The sequence below is a fragment of the Salvelinus fontinalis genome, chromosome 32 (genome assembly GCF_029448725.1).
Source record: "Salvelinus fontinalis isolate EN_2023a chromosome 32, ASM2944872v1, whole genome shotgun sequence".
NCBI classification, from domain to species: Eukaryota; Metazoa; Chordata; class Actinopteri; order Salmoniformes; family Salmonidae; genus Salvelinus; species Salvelinus fontinalis.
In genome coordinates this window covers 20,901,792-20,922,408 of record NC_074696.1, presented here as the reverse complement: position 1 = coordinate 20,922,408, position 20,617 = coordinate 20,901,792, and the positions used below count along the sequence as shown (strand labels likewise).

Genomic DNA, 20,617 nt, shown 5'->3' with positions numbered 1-20,617 from the left:
GAGTGCTGTGTGTTCTAGATAATGTTCCATAAAAACCAGTGTTATGCCCTGAAATCACATAACAATGGAAGGATACCAGAAAGTAACATGTGAAAATACTCTGGGAATAAGCGTCTGTGTCTATGCCCAGGAAAAGGTCCTGACCGTGAGTTGTTTGGTGGTGATTCCAGCGTCCACCGTAGCTTTGTGCATGGCCTTGAGCGTTTCAAACTCTGGTGCTGCGATGAACACCACATACGGCATGAACTCTGCTGTCTTTAGTACCTTCAGAGCCTACTGTCCAGACAGAGAGAGTCAGTGAACCAGCTAGAGATGACAAAGACATCCACAGAGAGACAGACATCCACAGACAGGCAGGCAGGCTGACATCCACAGGCAGGCAGACAGACAGACCGGCAGATATCCACAGACAGGCAGGAAACCACAGGCAGACAGGCAGGCATCCACAGGCAGACAGGCACATATGTACAGTATCTCATACTAGGATTCTATCTGGAATTGAAAGGCGTTGTTTTACAGTAAAACTATGTTGCACTTTTTAAATGCACTACAAAGTTTGATTTGATTGTGACCTGTGGGTTGACGTCCAGGATGCAGGTTCGTCTCGTGTCCACCACCTCGTGGATGGAGTCCATCTTGGTTCCGTAGAGGTTCCCGTCGTACTCGCCGTGCTCCAGGTAACGGCCCGCCTTCACGTCCGCCTCCATCTCCGTCCGTGTTACGAACTGGTACGAGTTACCGTCCAGCTCATCGTCACGGGGACGCCGGGAGGTGACTAAGGGAGTAGCAGTGGGTGGAGGAGCGGTGGGTGGAGGAGAGGAGCGACAAGAACAGAGAGAGTTAGAGGGAGGAGAGATAAGAGAGAGAGAGTGAGAGAGGAAGGAGAGATAAGAAAAGAGAGAGAGAGTGAGAGAGAATGAGCATGAATGAGTGAAGAGAAGAGTGGAGCATTGGGGGAAGCTGACGAGTCAGTCTGACTTAAAACTTTTAAATTAAATGTTCTATTGGGTTTCTGTCTGATCTGACAGAGAGCACTGAGCGTACAGTGGTCTATTAGGTTCTGGAGGGGGTTCTAGCATAGAAATAGAATTACAACAGTAATTACACCAGTAATTAAACCAGTAATTTACAACAGTAATTACAACAGTAATTACAACAGTATGGATTGCAGACTCACAGGGGATGGTGGTTCCGAAGTGTGTTGGGTTGAGGACCACCAGTCGGTTCTTGAGGCTACGGCGGCCCACCCCCTGGGCTCCAATCAGAACCAAGGTCTTCCTCTGGAACGGGGGCATCTTGGCCACCTCCTCATAGATCTGCAGCTCGTGCCTGTCAAACTCTGCCCTCAGCCAATCACAGAGAGGAACACAGGAGAGTTAGCCAATCAGACAGGAGAATATAGAGTTGTCAGTCAATGAGGGAAAGGACATAAACAGTTGATCAGTAAATTGGGAACTACACAAGTCAGGAACTAAAAGAGTGAGGCCCAGTACAAACAACCAATGACAAGAATGAGCCATGACAGATTTAGCCAATGAGAGAAGGGTATGAATGCTTACCTGCGTTCCTGGCTGTTAGGTACATCATTTTCTTCTTTTTCTTTCCAGTTATTGTACCACACAGAATCCCTGTTGACACACATCAGTACACATCAATACACATCAACACACATCAGTACACACCAACACACATCCGTACACATCAATACACAACAACACACATCAGTACACATCAGTACACATCAGTACACATCAGTACACATCAACACACATCAGTACACATCAACACACATCAATACACATCAGTACACATCAACACACATCAGTACACATCAATACACATCAATACACATCAACACACATCAGTACACATCAGTACACACCAGTACACATCAACACACATCAGTACACCTCAGTACACATTAATACACATCCGTACACATCAACACACATCAGTACACATCAATACACATCAGTACACATCAACACACATCAGTACACATCAATACACATCAATACACATCAGTACACATCAACACACATCAGTACACATCAATACACATCAACACACATCAGTACACATCAGTACACACCAGTACACATCAACACACATCAGTACACATCAGTACACATCAGTACACATCAGTACACATTAATACACATCCGTACACATCAGTACACATCAACACACATCAGTACACTTCAATACACATGAACACACATCAACACACATCAACACACGTCAACACACGTCAACACACATCAACACACATCAACACACATCAATACACATCAATACACATCAACACACATCAATACACGTCAACACACGCCAATACACATCAACACACATCAATACACATCAACACACGTCAATACACATCAACACACATCAACACACGCCAACCCACGTCAACACACATCAATACACGTCAACACACATGAACACATGTCAATACACATCAATAAACACATCAATACAAGTGCAAGCAAGTCTTCCCTATCTGTCTTTGCATCTGAAGGCCACAAGGGGGCAGGCTCAACCCATTCTAAGGTAATCTATTAAATCATTATGACTTCATTGGCTGGCCTCACAGTTTAAAGACAAACTAAACTATTTCAAGTAAGAGCTCTCCACTGTCATGGATGTGTTATGGAAAAGGTCCTCTCAGAGTTGCTCAGAGCATGAGCCAGTCAGCTCAGTTCAAACCAAATTATATTCATCACATGCGCTGAATACAACAGGTGTAGACTTTACTGTGAAATGTTTATTTACGAGCACTTTCCCAACAATGCAGAATTAAAAAGTAAGAACAATTTGGAACACATTTCTAAATAAACAGTAACACAATAAAATATCAATAAAGAGACTATATAGATAGAGTACTGGTAGCGAGTCAATGTGCAAGGGCACCATGTAGGTAGGGGTGAAGGTGTAGGTAGGGGTGAAGGTAAAAGTGACCAGTCAATCAGGATAGATAATAAACAGAGTAGCTGCAGCATATGTGAAGAGTGTGAAAGAGTGTGAAAGTGTGTCTACAGGTATGTGGTGTCAATATGCATGTGTGTGTGTGTGTGTGTGTGTGTGTGTGTGTGTGTGTGTGTGTGTGTGTGTGTGTGTGTGTGTGTGTGTGTGTGTGTGTGTGTGTGTGTGTGTGTGTGTGTGTGTGTGTGTGTGTGTGTGTGTGTGTGTGTGTGTGTGTGTGTGTGTTTTAGTGCTGCAGGATGCAAATTTCAGTTTGAAAAAGCTAGCCTTTGCTTTCCTAGCCGACTGTGTGTATTGGGTCCCCATAGTGTTTCTCACACTGTCAGCAGAGGGTGCTGTTCTACAAGGCCAGTCCTAGAGAGATCACTAGTCTGGATTGTCAGGCTTGTAGCAGTGAAACCAGAGATCATTCACAGCTGCACTTCAGATGTTATGATACCTAACTAACATACATGGCATCTTGTTTCAGTGCTGATCCCCAATGACATCAATGCTAAACACTCTCTCTGTAATCAACTACAACTGGTCTATGCTGATCTGTACAGATTGTAACTTGAGTCATGTGGATGTGAATACATGAATGTAAGAGTGTATCCTGTATTATAAACTGGGTGGTTCGAGCCCTGAATGCTGATTGTCTAACAGCTGTGATATATCAACCGTATTCCACTGGTATGACAAAATATGTATTTTTACTGCTCTAATTACATTGGTAACCAGTTTATAAGAGCAATAAGGCACCTCAGGGGTTTGTGATATATGGCCAATATATCACGGCTAAGGGCTGTATCCAGGCACTCCGCTCTGCATTGTGCTTAATAACAGCCCTTAGCCATGGTATATTGGCCATATACCACACCTCGGGAATGATTGATTAATTAGGATGTCTTCTCTTTCAGTGTGTGTGTGTGTGTGTGTGTGTGTGTGTGTGTGTGTGTGTGTGTGTGGGTAGAGTCCAGTGGGTGTGTGGGTAGAGTCCAGTGGGTGTGTGGGTAGAGTCCAGTGAGTGTGTGGGTAGAGTCCAGTGAGTGTGTGGGTAGAGTCCAGTGAGTGTGTGGGTAGAGTCCAGTGAGTGTGTGGGTAGAGTCCAATGAGTGTGTGGGTAGAGTCCAATGAGTGTGTGGGTAGAGTCCAGTGAGTGTGTGGGTAGAGTCCAGTGAGTGTGTGGGTAGAGTCCAGTGAGTGTGTGGGTAGAGTCCAGTGAGTGTGTGGGTAGAGTCCAATGAGCGTGTGGGTAGAGTCCAGTGGGCGTGTGGATAGAGTCCAGTGGGCGTGTGGGTAGAGTCCAGTGGGCGTGTGGATAGAGTCCAGTGGGTGTGTGGATAGAGTCCAGTGGGCGTGTGGGTAGAGTCCAGTGGGCGTGTGGGTAGAGTCCAGTGGGCGTGTGGGTAGAGTCCAGTGGGCGTGTGGGTAGAGTCCAGTGGGCGTGTGGGTAGAGTCCAGTGGGTGTGTGGGTAGAGTCCAGTGAGTGTGTGGGTAGAGTCCAGTGGGCGTGTGGGTAGAGTCCAGTGAGCGTGTGGGTAGAGTCCAGTGAGCGTGTGGGTAGAGTCCAGTGAGTGTGTGGTTAGAGTCCAGTGAGTGTGCATAGAGTCGGTGCAAATAAAAAGGGGGTCAATGTAAATATTCAGGGTAGCCATTTTTATTAACTGTTCAGCAATCTTATGGCTTGGGGGGTAGAAGCTGTTCAGGAGCCTTTTGGTCCCAGACTTGGTGCTCTGTTCAGGAGCCTTTTGGTCCCGGACTTGGTGCTCCTGTACCGTCTGCCGAGCGGTGGCAGACAGAACAGTCTATGACTTGGGTGGCTGGAGTCTTAGACAGTTTAGCGCATCTTGCTGAAAATGGAGCGAAGAGGCAAAGTAAAGCCTACCTGAGCCATCAAAGTCTCGTGGGACGAAGGCTTTCCTCTTCTCCTCCAGAAACTGACTGGGGATCAGTCCAGTGGCTCCACCAACCACATGACATGCCTAGCACAGGACAGAGCACATCAGATGACAGAACCAGTCTCACTCAACCAGTAGAAATCACTATACAACCAGTAGAAATCACTATACAACCTGTAGAAATCACTATACAACCTGTAGAAATCACTATACAACCTGTAGAAATCACTATACAACCAGTAGAAATCAGTATACAACCAGTAGAAATCACTATACAACCTGTAGAAATCACTATACAACCAGTAGAAATCAGTATACAACCAGTAGAAATCAGTATACAACCAGTAGAAATCAGTATACAACCTGTAGAAATCAGTATACAACCAGTAGAAATCAGTATACAACCAGTAGAAATCAGTATACAACTAGTAGAAATCAGTATACAACCAGTAGAAATCAGTATACAACCAGTAGAAATCAGTATACAACCAGTAGAAATCAGTATACAACCAGTAGAAATCAGTATACAACTAGTAGAAATCAGTATACAACTAGTAGAAATCAGTATACAACTAGTAGAAATCAGTATACGACCAGTAGAAACCAGTATACAACTAGTAGAAATTAGTAAATGACCATTAGAAACCAGTATACAACCAGTAAAAACCAGTATAGAACCAGTAGAAACAAGTATACAACCAGCAGAAATCAGTATACAACCAGTGGAAACCAGTGTACACCAACAGAAACCAGTACACAACCAGTAGAAGTCAGTATACAACCAGCAGAAACCAGTAAAAGCAGGGAGCCGCTGGTTCAAAAACCCGAGCCGACAAGGTAAAAATCTGTCCATGTGCCCTTGAGCTAGGCACTTAACCCTTATTTGCTCCAGGGGCCCGGTACTTCTATGGCTGACCCTGTAAAACAACACATATCACTGCACCTATCCAGTGTATGTGACAATAAAACATCTTATTTACTATTTATAGAAACCAATACAAAACCAGTAGACAGTAGTAACATATTTAAAACCAGTAGAGACCAGTACAAACCAGCAGAGTACAGTGAACAACCAGTAGACAACATTAAAAACCAGTACATAAAAACAGTTTGGGGTCAGGATGTGGTCTGTAAATGTGTGGTGTGGATGTATAAAATCTAGTGGAGGAGAATGTCCTCTTGAAACACCATCATCACCTGCCACCAGTTGGGGTCCTCTCTGTTGACGATCTGAAGGAGGTCCCCCCTCTTGAAGCCAATCCCCGCCTCTCGACATGGGATCAGATGGTCATTGACTGGATCGTAGTCAAAGTGTGGTTGCACGTACACCTGAGAAAAGGGAGGTATGATGGTAATCAATGGTGCTTCTACAACCAACCTAAAACTATATGAATTCAATCTGATTCTCTCTATTTACAACAGCTAGGTAGATCATGTTGGTGTAATGATTTGCGTTTTGAAATGTTAGAGATTAGATTGAAGTTTTGTTTTAAAACAGAATTAAAGGGCAACTGAATGCAAAACAAATACTTCTCAGGTTGAAAATGGCCAATGTGGTATAGATATTAGTCAGAAACAGGGCCAAAACGTACTGGGCCAAAACGGACTGGGCCAAAACGGACTGGGCCAAAACGGACTAAAAAGTGTAAGGATATTTGGGTCAGTAAGTTCCGAAGTCAGTATGTTCCAAAACGGAGTTGTGTGAGATTTGTGTAACTGAGGTAGTCAAGACTCAGCCCACTGGGCACAGACATCAATTCAATACCTATTCCACAACGTGGAAACGACGTTGATTCAACCAGTGTGTACCCAGTGGGAGCTACATGAGGGTCGGGTTTGGATTACCATCATGCCCACTTGCCCACTAACTTGGGATTGTAATAGATAAAGTTGTAAAACAAAACGGCACAGAAGCACACAGTGACTTGAGACGCTGATTTAGCTAACGTAGCCTGCTGGCTCAATGTGCTGTTAGCTAGATTCATTGACAAACACATAGATGGAACTTTAGCTAGCGAGTGATTTGGGGCACTGATAAACAGTGTGTAACTTGTGCAGGATTTACAATAGTTTGACGGTGCTTATCATGAAGTTGTATACATTTTATCAGAAATCAGTCATGAGCGCAGCCAGCAGCAGCTGACCCAATACTGTCTGCAGTGCATACAGACTAGTTTTCATGCAAATGTTTGATCTTGAGAAATACTGCACCAAACTAGTTAGATGTAAAACTGCTTGACTAAGACCTCGGCAAAAACTGTACAATTTATTAGATTACTTGATTTATTTTAGATTAATTCTACCTATTTTAAGGAAGAAGTAGAGGCTTTGTTGTTGCTATGGTGACTTAAGGGGGACAAATAACAATATCTGCCAGGGTATGATATAAAGAACATGACACACCCACATAAAACCACACCCACAAGACGCAAATCAGTTTAATCTTAATGAGCAGCAGAAAAGCCTTTGTAAAATTAGTGAGTTCAGCCCCCTGTTAAGTGTATGTATACAGTGCATTCAGAAAGTATTCAGACCCCTTCCCTTTTTCCACATTTTGTTACGTTACAGCCTTATTCTAAAATGTATTAAATACATGTTTCCCCCTCACCAATCTACACACAATACCCCATAATGTCAAAGTGAAAACAGGTTTTTAGATTTTTTTACAAATGTATTCAAACTTAAAAAACAGAAATACCTTATTTACATAAGTATTCAGACCCTTTGCTATGAGACTCGAAATTGAGCTCAGGTGCATCCTGTTTCCATTGATCATCCTTGAAATGTTTCTACAACTTGATTGGAGTCTACCTGTGGTAAATTCAATTGATTGAACATGATTTGGAAAGGCACACACCTGTCTATATAATGTCCCACAGTTGACAGTGCATGTCAGAGCAAAAACTAAGCCAGGAATTGAAGGAATTGTCCGTAGAGCTCTGAGACAGGATGGTGTCAAAGCACAGATCTGGGGAAGAGTACCAAAACATGTTGCACCAATGAAGGTCCCCAAGAACACAGTGGCCTCCATCATTCTTAAATGGAAGAAGTTTGGAACCAGAAAGACTCTTCCTAGAGCTGGCTGCCCGGCCAATCTAAGCAATCTGGGGAGAAGGGTCTTGGTCAGGGAAGTGACCAAGAACCCAATGGTCACTCTGACAGAGATCCAGAGTTCCTCTGTGGAGATGGGAGAACCTTCCAGAAGGACAACCATCTCTACAGCACTCCATCAATCAGGCCTTTATGGTAAAGTGGCCAGACGGAAGCCACTCCTCAGTAAAAGGCACATGACAGCCCGCTTGGAGTTTACAAAAGGCACCTTAAGGACTATCAGACCACGAGAAACAAGATTCTCTGGTCTGATGAAACCAAGATTGAAATCTTTGGCCTCAATGCCAAGCTTCACGTCTGGAGGAAACCTGGCACCATCCCTACGGTGAAGCACGGTGGTGGCAGCATCATGCTGTGGGGATGTCTTTCAGTGGCAGAGACTGGGAGACTAATCAGGATCGAGGGAAAGATGAACTGAGCAAAGTACAGAGGGATCCTTGATGAAAACCTGCTCCAGAGCACTCAGGACCTCAGACTGGGGTAAAGGTTCACCTTCCAACAGGACAACGAACCTAAGCACACAGCCAAGACAACGCAGGAGTGGCTTCGGGACAAGTCTCTGAATGTCCTTTAGTGGCCCAGCCAGAGCCTGGACTTGAACCCGATCAAACATCTCTGGAGAGACCTGAAAATAGCTGTGCAGCAACGCTCCCCATCCAACCTGACAGAGCTTGAGAGGATCTGCAGAGAAGAATGGGAGAAACTCCCCAAATACAGGTGTGCCAAGCTTGTAGCGTCATATCCAAGAAGACTCGAGTCTGTTGGCACTGCCAAAGTTGCTTCAATGAAGTACTGAGTAAAGGGTTTGAATACTTATGTAAATGTGATATTTAAAAAAAAATTGTATTACAGTTTTTTACAATCACTTTGGCAGTAATTTCGGAACCTTGATGTCATTTTTCAAAACTCTAACACTTTTTCCAATTGCTTGGATACAATACACATAAAGCTAAGATCATTTGTTCATTGAACTAAAATCACCTGTTCAAAAAGTATTACCATTTCAAAATTCAATTCACACATTACATCTGAGATAACTTTCTATTAATTTCATTACAACGATCTAACTATCAATTGATACAACTGCTCAAAATGATAAGTAACTGTTGCATTACTCTTAATGCATAGTTTTATGGAAACTGACAATTAATATTCCATGTTTAGATCATGAAAGTTTCAAGATAACGAGATCCATTGACACCAATTACCGTGGAACATGAACCAATTGGACAACATTATCTATGGATGTAATATTTCATCATCATTCTTTATCAGACACAGTTTCAATGGTCCCATGTACCACTTTTCCAGACCATGTTTTCAGATTTGACATTACTGTACACTCACCGGCCACTTTATTAGGTACACCTATCTAGTACTGGGTAGGACCCCCTTTTGCCTCCACAACAGCCTGAATTATTCACGGTGTTCAAATCAAATCAAATTTATTTATAAAGCCCTTCTTACATCAGCTGATATCTCAAAGTGCTGTACAGAAACCCAGCCTAAAACCCCAAACAGCAAGCAATGCAGGTGTAGAAGCACGGTGGCTAGGAAAAACTCCCTAGAAAGGCCAAAACCTAGAAAGAAACCTAGAAAGGAACCAGGCTATGAGGGGTGGCCAGTCCTCTTCTGGCTGTGCCGGGTGGAGATTATAACAGAACATGGCCAAGATGTTCAAATGTTCATAAATGACCAGCATGGTCAAATAATAATAATAATCACAGTAGTTGTTGAGGGTGCAGTGTTGTATGTTAAGAGATGCCCTTCTGCACACCACTGTTTTAAACTGCTGTTATTTGAGCATTTGTGGCCTTTCTGTTAGTTTGAATGAGTCTGGACATTCTCCTCTGACCTCTCTCATTAACAAGGTGTTTTGGCCACAGAACTGCCGCTCACTGAATGTGTTTTGTTTATCGCCCCATTCTCTGTAAACTCTAGAGACTGTAGTGCGTAAAAATCCCAGGAAGGCAGCTGTTTCTGAGATGCTGGAATCACCATGTGTGGCATCAACAATCATACCACGGTCAAAGTTGCTTAGATTACTCATCTTGCCTGTTCTAATGTTTGGTCGAACAACATCTAAAGCTCTCTACTCTATACACTCTATATATTGAGTTGCAGGCAGCCACATGATTCGCTGTTCGAATGTAACCTTCCTTGATGGGCTAAATCAGGTCTGTAGAGCCTATGTCATTGTGTGGGATAATGTCAGGTTCCACCATGCTCAAATGGTGCAAGCATGGTTTCAGGCCCATCCACAATTTACCACCCTGTGCTTACCCCCATACTCTCCTTTCCTAAAACCCGATTGAGGAATTTTTCTCCACATGGAGGTGGAAGGTATATGATAGGCGCCCTCACGAACAAGCCACCCTTCTCCAGGCCATGGATGACATCACGGCAGACCAGTGTCAGGCCTGGATTCGCCATGCCCGAAGATTCTTCCCAAGATGTTGGCTAATGAAAACATTCATTGTGATGTGGATGAGAACCTGTGGCCAAATCCACAAGACAGGGTTGATGGAAATATAGAAGTACAGTAATCAATCTTTTGTTCTGGTTTTTACAGTAAGCCAGGCGAGGAACACTGCAGTTGATGTTTTACAGTAAGCCAGGTGAGGAACACTGCAGTTGATGTTTTACAGTAAGCCAGGTGAGGAACACTGCAGTTGATGTTTTACAGTAAGCCAGGTGAGGAACACTGCAGTTGATGTTTTACAGTAAGCCAGGTGAGGAACACTGCAGTTGATGTTTTACAGTAAGCCAGGTGAGGAACACTGCAGTTGATGTTTTACAGTAAGCCAGGTGAGGAACACTGCAGTTGATGTTTTACAGTAAGCCAGGTGAGGAACACTGCAGTTGATGTTTTACAGTAAGCCAGGTGAGGAACACTGCAGTTGACCTTTAACTGTTGTTTATTTTTTTGTAGCTAATAATTTTAGCTTTTATTCAAAGAAACCTATGTTGTGATTTTATTGTATTTCATCAATAAATGTCATATTTTGTTCAATGATTCCACTGTGTCTGTAGTATTCTCTCTACTAGACCTTTTACAGTGATGTATTTACGTGTAGTAGCATAATGAAACATGTATCACATATTTTGTACTACAATATTTAATGATTGTACGAACAACTACACAGTGAATCTATCGGTATCTTGTGTGTGGGTGATCTAAATGAATGGTCCTATTGGTATTTCATGATAAATTAGTTATTTGAACCAGTGATTCTGCAAGTGCAAGGTTTCTTTAAAGATATGAATGCACAATGCAATGTTTTGAACATTGGACAGCCTGTGTTACAAGTGATGACCGTTTTGAGTTTTGTGTCTAGAGTTTTGAAAAATGAACACAAGATTCTAAAATTAGTGCCAAAGTGATTGTTAAAAACTGTAATAAAAAAAAAAAAAAATGTAAAACAGTTTTTGCTTTGTCATTATGGGGTATTATATGCAGATTGAAGAGGGGGAAAAACGATTTAATCCATTGTAGAATAAGGCAGTAACGTAACAAAATGCGGAAACAGTCAAGGGGTCTGAAAGAGAGAGAGAGAGAAAGGGAGAGAGAGAGAGAGAGAGAGAGAGCGAGAGAGAGAGAGAGAGAGAGAGAGAGAGAGCGAGAGAGAGAGAGAGGGCACATGTTTGCATCCATGTGTGTGTGTGTGTGTTTGTGTGTTTGTGTACCTGTGGTGGGGCAGGTGCATCTCTATAACTAGGCAGTATCTTCAGAGTGATTCCTCCGCTGCAGTCCTTCAGCATCTCCTGCAGCTCAGTGGGGTTGTTACCTACGTCCCGCCCATTCACTTCCTTTATGATGTCACCCACGTGTAGCAGACCCTGCCTGTCAATCATTCCTCCGTGGAGGATCCTAGCGATGACCAGCTCCTCCTTCTCCACTCTGAACGTCACTCCCTGAGAAGGGGGGAAGGAACGGAAGGTCAATGAAATCATATTACAGAGATGCAGAAACACACAAACATGCTCACACACACACGCACAAACAACCTAATATGTACACATACACCCCCCCCCCCCCCCCCCCGTCTCCCTCTGTCTCCCTCTGTCTCCCTCTCACCAGTGGTTCTCCAGCCTTCTTGCGGATGCCGATCATGCGTACAGCGTCGGCCTGCATCAGAGCACTGTTCACCAGAGCCTCATTGGACAGCTCTGCTGGGGGCACAGCTTCATAGCACTTAGAGGCTACCATGTCATGGGCCTCCAGGAGGGACTGAGAGAGAGAGAGAGAGAGAGAGACAGATAGAGAGAGAGAGAGAGAGAGAGAGAGAGAGAGAGAGAGAGTGTGAGAGTGTGAGAGCGAGTGTGAGAGAGAGAGAGAGTGAGAGAGAGAGAGTGTGAGAGAGTGTGAGAGAGTGAGAGAGAGAGAGAGAGAGAGAGAGTGTGAGAGAATGAGAGAGAGAGAGAGAGAGAGAGAGAGAGAGAGAGAGAGAGAGAGAGAGAGAGAGAGAGAGAGAGAGAGAGAGAGGTGGAGGAGAGGGGAGATGAGCAGGAGAAGGAGAGGATGAGGAAGATGGATAGAAGGAGAAGGGAAGATGGGAGGGGAAAAAAACATTGAGGTTATAAATTGTGTTCACAGCCTAGTTTAAAGGGGAGAGAAACACAGCCTAGTTTAAAGGGGAGAGAAACACAGCCTAGTTTAAAGGGGAGAAACACAGCCTAGTTTAAAGTGGAGAAACACAGCCTAGTTTAAAGGGGGGAAACACAGCCTAGTTTAAAGGGGAGAAACACAGCCTAGTTTAAAGGGGAGAAACAGCCTAGTTTAAAGTGGAGAAACACAGCCTAGTTTAAAGTGGAGAAACACAGCCTAGTTTAAAGTGGAGAAACACAGCCTAGTTTAAAGTGGAGAAACGCAGCCTAGTTTAAAGGGGTGAAACACAGCCTAGTTTAAAGGGGAGAGAAACAGCCTAGTTTAAAGTGGATAAACACAGCCTAGTTTAAAGGGGAGAGAAACAGCCTAGTTTAAAGGGAATAGAAACACAGCCTAGTTTAAAGGGGAGAGAAACACAGCCTAGTTTAAAGGGGAGAGAAACAGCCTAGTTTAAAGGGAATAGAAACACAGCCTAGTTTAAAGGGGAGAAACACAGCCTAGTTTAAAGGGGAGAGAAACACAGCCTAGTTTAAAGGGGAGATAAACAGCCTAGTTTAAAGGGGAGAAACACAGCCTAGTTTAAAGTGGAGAAACGCAGCCTAGTTTAAAGTGGAGAAACGCAGCCTAGTTTAAAGTGGAGAAACACAGCCTAGTTTAAAGTGGAGAAACGCAGCCTAGTTTAAAGGGCAGAGAAACACAGCCTAGTTTAAAGGGGAGAGAAACAGCCTAGTTTAAAGTGGAGAAACACAGCCTAGTTTAAAGGGGAGAGAAACACAGCCTAGTTTAAAGTGGAGAGAAACAGCCTAGTTTAAAGGGCAGAGAAACACAGCCTAGTTTAAAGGGGAGAGAAACACAGCCTAGTTTAAAGGGGAGAGAAACAGCCTAGTTTAAAAGGGAGACAAACAGCCTAGTTTAAAGGGGAGAGAAACACAGCCTAGTTTAAAGTGGAGAAACAGCCTAGTTTAAAGTGGAGAAACAGCCTAGTTTAAAGGGGAGAAACAGCCTAGTTTAAAGGGGAGACAAACAGCCTAGTTTAAAGGGGAGAGAAACACAGCCTAGTTTAAAGTGGAGAAACAGCCTAGTTTAAAGGGGAGAGAAACACAGCCTAGTTTAAAGGGGAGAGAAACACAGCCTAGTTTAAAGGGGAGAAAAACAGCCTAGTTTAAAGGGGAGAAAAACAGCCTAGTTTAAAGGGGAGAGAAACACAGCCTAGTTTAAAGGGGAGAGAAACAGCCTAGTTTAAAGGGGAGACAAACAGCCTAGTTTAAAGGGGAGAGAAAAACAGCCTAGTTTAAAGGGGAGACAAACAGCCTAGTTTAAAGGGGAGAGAAACACAGCCTAGTTTAAAGGGGAGAGAAACACAGCCTAGTTTAAAGGGGAGAAACACAGCCTAGTTTAAAGGGGAGAGAAACAGCCTAGTTTAAAGGGGAGACAAACAGCCTAGTTTAAAGGGGAGACAAACAGCCTAGTTTAAAGGGGAGAAACACAGCCTAGTTTAAAGTGGAGAAACACAGCCTAGTTTAAAGTGGAGAAACACAGCCTAGTTTAAAGGGGAGACAAACAGCCTAGTTTAAAGGGGAGACAAACAGCCTAGTTTAAAGGGGAGAAACACAGCCTAGTTTAAAGGGGAGAGAAACAGCCTAGTTTTAAGGGGAGAAACACAGCCTAGTTTAAAGGGGAGAAACACAGCCTAGTTTAAAGGGGAGACAAACAGCCTAGTTTAAAGGGAATAATAATCAACTTTTTTCCCACCTCCTGCTAAATGAAGGGAGAGATATGTAATGATATGGAAGGCATGTGTTGTTAAGTGACGGCTGAGTTAGAGAGGACAGAACATCATAACTCCAAACATAACCTACAGCGTAAAACTGTCAAACACAATCACACTCTCCCTCTCTCTCGCTGTCTGTCTCTGTCTCTCTCACTCTTCTCTCTCTCCTCTCTCTCTCTTCTCTCTTTCTCTCTCATATCAAGGTCTTATCTTTGAGCTGACAGCATGCATGCTTCTGATTGGTGCAGAGATATTCCATTCTCAAATATATAAATCCTATTGGTTCACACTCTGAAAATCCCTCTAAGTCCTCTGATAGGTCAATGGATAGAGGTCAGTATTCTAAGGGAGGGGTTTGATCCTAAACCATCTCCCCTTTCATAACAAGAGTTGAGATGCATGTACATGTACCGTATAGAACTGTTGCTGTACCAATATATAACCATCAACATTGAATAACACCATAACATTTTCTGCTCATCCTTTGCCCAATCCTAAATCCTAAATCGTCCCCATATGAGAACCCTTTTGGTTCCAGGTAGAACCCTGTTGGGTTCAAGGTAAAACCCTTTCCCCCAAAGAGCTCTCCTGTGGGGACAGTCAAATAACCTTTTTGGAACCTTTTTTTCTAAGAGTGTAGCCAATGCTTTCAGATTCACAAGAATTAGCATCAACTACACCCTTTAACTTTAGTGACTGGGTTCCTCACCTGGAAGTGGGGCTCCTGGAGGATTCGGGAGAGTTCAGCTGCACTGTCGTCGCGGACGCTGAGGGCGGTGATGTCGCCCAGGATGTCTGTGACCAGCTCCACGTTGTTGTCCTGCACCGCCTCCAGCCTCACGTCCTCCAATCGCTCGTGGGCCTGCGGGGGTCAGAGGTTAAAGGTTATAGGGGTCTTATAGACATGAGAGAAAGTGGTTCACTGGTTGATAGATAGTTTTGTTCTAACCATTGTTGTGGTTGGTCAGTAAGTTGTGTTTTTGAGTGAGGGATCTGTGGTGGTATTCTGATGAGGAAGGCCCCCCCCCCACTTGGACAGCCGACTATTTGGGGGCAGGAGTTCACGCCAGTCGTCAGAGTATCTGTCACCAGGGGGGTCAGTCTGTGACGAACAGAGAACTCCAGGGGCACCTCACACAGGCAGCCGTATGACCCTCATCCCCCTGCCCAGGCTGTGACGGTGACCAACAGGCCCTCGGCTGACTGGGATTGGGAGAGCTGCAGGCACTCCTCTTCCTGACATCCTCCTGTCTAGCAGGGACTAACCCAGCCATGTGAATATGTCAGCTGTAGCAGGGACTAACCCACCCATGGGAATATGTCAGCTGTAGCAGGGACTAACCCACCCATGTGAATATGTCAGCTGTAACAGGGACTAACCCACCCATGTGAATATGTCAGCTGTAACAGGGACTAACCCACCCATGTGAGTATGTCAGCTGTAACAGGGACTAACCCACCCATGTGAATATGTCAGCTGTAACAGGGACTAACCCCACCCATGTGAATATGTCAGCTGTAACAGGGACTAACCCACCCATGTGAGTATGTCAGCTGTAACAGGGACTAACCCACCCATGTGAATATGTCAGCTGTAACAGGGACTAAACCACCCATGTGAATATGTCAGCTGTAACAGGGACTAACCCACCCATGTGAGTATGTCAGCTGTAACAGGGACTAACCCACCCATGTGAATATGTCAGCTGTAACAGGGACTAACCCACCCATGTGAATATGTCAGCTGTAACAGGGACTAACCCACCCATGTGAGTATGTCAGCTGTAACAGGGACTAACCCACCCATGTGAGTATGTCAGCTGTAGCAGGGACTAACCCACCCATGTGAATATGTCAGCTGTAGCAGGGACTAACCCACCCATGTGAATATGTCAGCTGTAACATGGACTAACCCACCCATGTGAATATGTCAGCTGTAACAGGGACTAACCCACCCATGTGAATATGTCAGCTGTAACAGGGACTAACCCACCCATGTGAATATGTCAGCTGTAGCAGGGACTAACCCACCCATGTTAATATGTCAGCACCTTAGCGGGGAGCTGCCTGCCAGTGTGTGGTCTGCCAGCCTGTAACCTGCCAGCCTGTAACCTGCCAGCGTGTGGTCTGCCAGCCTGTAACCTGCCAGCGTGTGGTCTGCCATCCTGTAACCTGCCAGCGTGTGGTCTGCCATCCTGTAACCTGCCAACCTTTGACCTGCCAGCGTGTGGTCTGCCAGCCTGTAACCTGCCATCCTGTAACCTGCCAACCTGTGACCTGCCAGCGTGTGGTCTGCCATCCTGTAACCTGCCAGCCTGTAACCTGCCAGCGTGTGGTCTGCCAGCCTGTAACCTGCCAGCGTGTGGTCTGCCATCCTGTAACCTGCCAGCGTGTGGTCTGCCATCCTGTAACCTGCCAGCGTGTGGTCTGCCATCCTGTAACCTGCCAACCTGTAACCTGCCAGCCTGTAACCTGCCAGCGTTTGGTCTGCCATCCTGTAATCTGCCAACGTGTGGTCTGCCAGCCTGTAACCTACCAACGTGTGGTCTGCCAGCCTGTAACCTGCCAGCCTGTGACTTGCCAACCTGTGGCCTGTCAGTGTGTGAGTCAGTCTCAGTGTGTTCTCCCCTATGTGTGTCTGCTACCTTGAAGAGTGACCGTACAATGGGACTCTCCATGATGCCTCTGAGGAAGATGAGGTCGATGTCTTTGGCCCCCATGGAGGTAGGCAGCTCCCCCAGGTTGTCCAACACCTGCTGCATCGCTGTGGGGGGAGAGGAGAGGAGGAGAGAGAGAGGGAGGGAGGAGAGAGGGTGAGGGATGTGGGAGAGGGGGAAGGGGGAGAGAGGGGGAGGGATGGGAGAGAGGGGGAAGGGAGGAGAGAGGGAGAGAGATGGGGAGAGAGGGGGAAGGGAGGAGAGAGGGGGAGAGATGGGGAGAGAGTGGGAAGAGAGGAGAGAGGGGGAGGGAGTGAGTAAGTCACACACATACAGTAGATGCAAGACACACACGCAACAAAAGTTAGTTTAAAAAAATAAATAGAGCAAGTGAAAGTGTAGGCCTTAGTGACACCTGCCCTGTCTGTACCCTCTCATACTGCCTTAGTGACACCTGCCCTGTCTGTACCCTCTCATACTGCCTTAGTGACACCTGCCCTGTCTGTACCCTCTCATACTGCCTTAGTGACACCTGCCCTGTCTGTACCCTCTCATACTGCCTTAATGACACCTGCCCTGTCTGTAGCCTCTCATACTGCCTTAGTGACACCTGCCCTGTCTGTACCCTCTCATACTGCCTTAGTGACACCTGCCCTGTCTGTAGCCTCTCATACTGCCTTAGTGACACCTGCCCTGTCTGTACCCTCTCATACTGTCTTAGTGACACCTGCCCTGTCTGTACCCTCTCATACTGCCTTAGTGACAACTGCCCTGTCTGTAGCCTTTCACACTGCCTTAGTGACACCTGTCCTGTCTGTAGCCTCTCATACTGCCTTAGTGACACCTGCCCTGTCTGTACCCTCTCATACGGCCTTAGTGACACCTGCCCTGTCTGTACCCTCTCATACTGTCTTAGTGACACCTGTCCTGTCTGTACCCTCTCATACTGCCTTAGTGACACCTGCCCTGTCTGTACCCTCTCATACTGTCTTAGTGACACCTGTCCTGTCTGTACCCTCTCATACTGCCTTAGTGACACCTGCCCTGTCTGTACCCTCTCATACTGCCTTAGTGACACCTGCCCTGTCTGTAGCCTCTCATACTGCCTTAGTGACACCTGCCCGGTCTGTAGCCTCTCATACTGCCTTAGTGACACCTGTCCTGTCTGTACCCTCTCATACTGCCTTAGTGACACCTGCCCTGTCTGTAGCCTCTCATACTGCCTTAGTGACACCTGCCCTGTCTGTACCCTCTCATACGGCCTTAGTGACACCTGCCCTGTCTGTACCCTCTCATACTGCCTTAGTGACACCTGCCCTGTCTGTAGCCTCTCATACTGCCTTAGTGACACCTGCCCTGTCTGTAGCCTTTCACACTGCCTTAGTGACACCTGTCCTGTCTGTAGCCTCTCATACTGCCTTAGTGACACCTGCCCTGTCTGTACCCTCTCATACTGCCTTAATGACACCTGCCCTGTCTGTAGCCTCTCATACTGCCTTAGTGACACCTGTCCTGTCTGTACCCTCTCATACTGCCTTAGTGAAACCTGCCCTGTCTGTACCCTCTCATACTGCCTTAGTGACACCTGCCCTGTCTGTAGCCTCTCATACTGCCTTAGTGACACCTGTCCTGTCTGTAGCCTCTCATACTGCCTTAGTGACACCTGCCATGTCTGTACCCTCTCATACTGCCTTAATGACACCTGCCCTGTCTGTAGCCCCTCATACTGCCTTAGTGACACCTGCCCTGTCTGTACCCTCTCATACTGCCTTAGTGACACCTGCCCTGTCTGTACCCTCTCATACTGCCTTAGTGACACCTGCCCTGTCTGTACCCTCTCATACTGCCTTAGTGACACCTGCCCTGTCTGTACCCTCTCATACTGCCTTAGTGACACCTGCCCTGTCTGTACCCTCTCATACTGCCTTAGTGACACCTGCCCTGTCTGTACCCTCTCATACTGCCTTAGTGACATCTGCCCTGTCTGTACCCTCTCATACTGCCTTAGTGACACCTGCCCTGTCTGTACCCTCTCATACTGCCTTAGTGACACCTGCCCTGTCTGTACCCTCTCATTCTGCTTTAGCACAGTCCAGCCAAAACACACAACCACATTCAAATTCTACTTAGAATTCCCATGCCAATAGAATACAGTAGAAGTCTGTGCAACCTGCGGCCATGCCTGTAGTTCATTCACTCCCTCTCAATGTAGTTCAATAGACCAGTCCTTTTCACTGCAGTTGATAGGTCACAGCAATAAAAAACTGTCCAATTCAAATCCAAACTATAATCCAGTCAGACAAAAGACAACGTCAAAAACTAGACAAGCCTACTAATCAGTTCTTCTGTAGTTTTTTTTTGGTAGTTTGGTTCTCGAGCTGAAGCTTGTCCATCAGCCCTGGAAATGTTCCTCAATGGAAAACAACTTCCATCCAGAAGTCCACTAGACAGAAAATTGTGGTTTGATACGATTATATCGTCTTTCCAATTATCTCAATGAATTCCATTTCAGTCTGGTCCTGAGATGAAGACTTCTCTGACCCTGTGTGTCCTCTCTTGTCCTGACAAGGAGAGAGGTGTGGACTATCTAGTTATCAGAGAGCTAAGACGTTAAACCTAGGGTCTCAAAGCCCCGGTAAGCCCCTGTAATACACTTACAGCACTGTGGAGGTGTGTGTGTGTGTGTGTGTGTGTGTGTGTGTGTGTGTGTGTGTGTGTGTGTGTGTGTGTGTGTGTGTGTGTGTGTGTGTGTGTGTGTGTGTGTGTGTGTGTGTGTGTGTGTGTGTGTGTGTGTGTGTGTGTGTGTGTGTGTGTGTTTGTATGCCTGAGATTAAATATGTAAAGCCATGAAGACAATGAAGTCCTCTGCAATAATCTAGTTCTCTTCACAGTTTCTCCTCCACTCTCTCCTTCTGCTGGTCTCTCTCTGGTTTCCCACACTACGGTCCTGTAGTAGAATGAATCAAGGCCCGAGGAGGTGTGATATATGGCCAATATACCATTGCTAAGGGCTGTTCTTACGCACGCCGCAACGCAGAGTGCCTGGACACAGCCCTTAGCCAAGTCCTAACTGTACACTACCATTCAAAAGTTTAGGGTCACTTAGAAATGTCCTTGTTTTCCATGAAAACATACATGAAATGAGTTGCAAAATGAATAAGAAATATAGTCAAGACATTGACAAGGTTAAAAATAATTATTTTTAATTGAAATAATAATTGTATCCTTCAAACTTTGCTTTTGTCAAAGAATCCTCCATTTGCAGCAATTACAGCCTTGCAGACCTTTGGCAGTCTAGTTGTCAATTTGTTGAGGTAATCTGAAGAGATTTCACCTCATGGTTGAAGCACCTCCCACAAGTTGGATTGGCTTGATGGGCACTTCTTACGTACCATACGGTCAAGCTGCTCCCACAACAGCTCAATAGGGTTGAGATCCGGTGACTATGCTGGCCACTCCATTATAGACAGGATACCCACTGACTGCTTCTTCCCTAAATAGTTATTGCATAGTTTGGAGCTGTGCTTTGAGTCATTGTCCTGTTATAGGAAGAAATTGGCTCCAATTAAGCGCTGTCCACAGCGTATGGCAGGGCATTGCAAAA

The 20,617-nt window shown here is 45.5% G+C and overlaps 1 protein-coding gene across 3 annotated transcripts in view; it reads right to left on the bottom strand.

The window, feature by feature from the left end:
* Positions 1 to 20,617, bottom strand: part of LOC129830888 (protein PALS2-like) — a 43,739-nt gene that overhangs the window by 1,451 nt on the left and 21,671 nt on the right. For 2 of the 3 annotated variants that reach the window (XM_055893707.1, XM_055893710.1), the window contains 10 exons: positions 17,002 to 17,120; positions 15,066 to 15,218; positions 12,055 to 12,207; positions 11,664 to 11,891; positions 6,063 to 6,194; positions 4,853 to 4,949; positions 1,560 to 1,628; positions 1,178 to 1,339; positions 573 to 775; positions 145 to 273 (listed from right to left, as the gene is read on the bottom strand). In XM_055893707.1, the coding sequence (XP_055749682.1) occupies positions 145 to 273; positions 573 to 775; positions 1,178 to 1,339; positions 1,560 to 1,628; positions 4,853 to 4,949; positions 6,063 to 6,194; positions 11,664 to 11,891; positions 12,055 to 12,207; positions 15,066 to 15,218; positions 17,002 to 17,120 (1,445 nt within the window). The remainder of the gene's footprint in view (positions 1 to 144; positions 274 to 572; positions 776 to 1,177; positions 1,340 to 1,559; positions 1,629 to 4,852; positions 4,950 to 6,062; positions 6,195 to 11,663; positions 11,892 to 12,054; positions 12,208 to 15,065; positions 15,219 to 17,001; positions 17,121 to 20,617) is intronic. The other variant, XM_055893709.1, reaches the window with a different exon arrangement.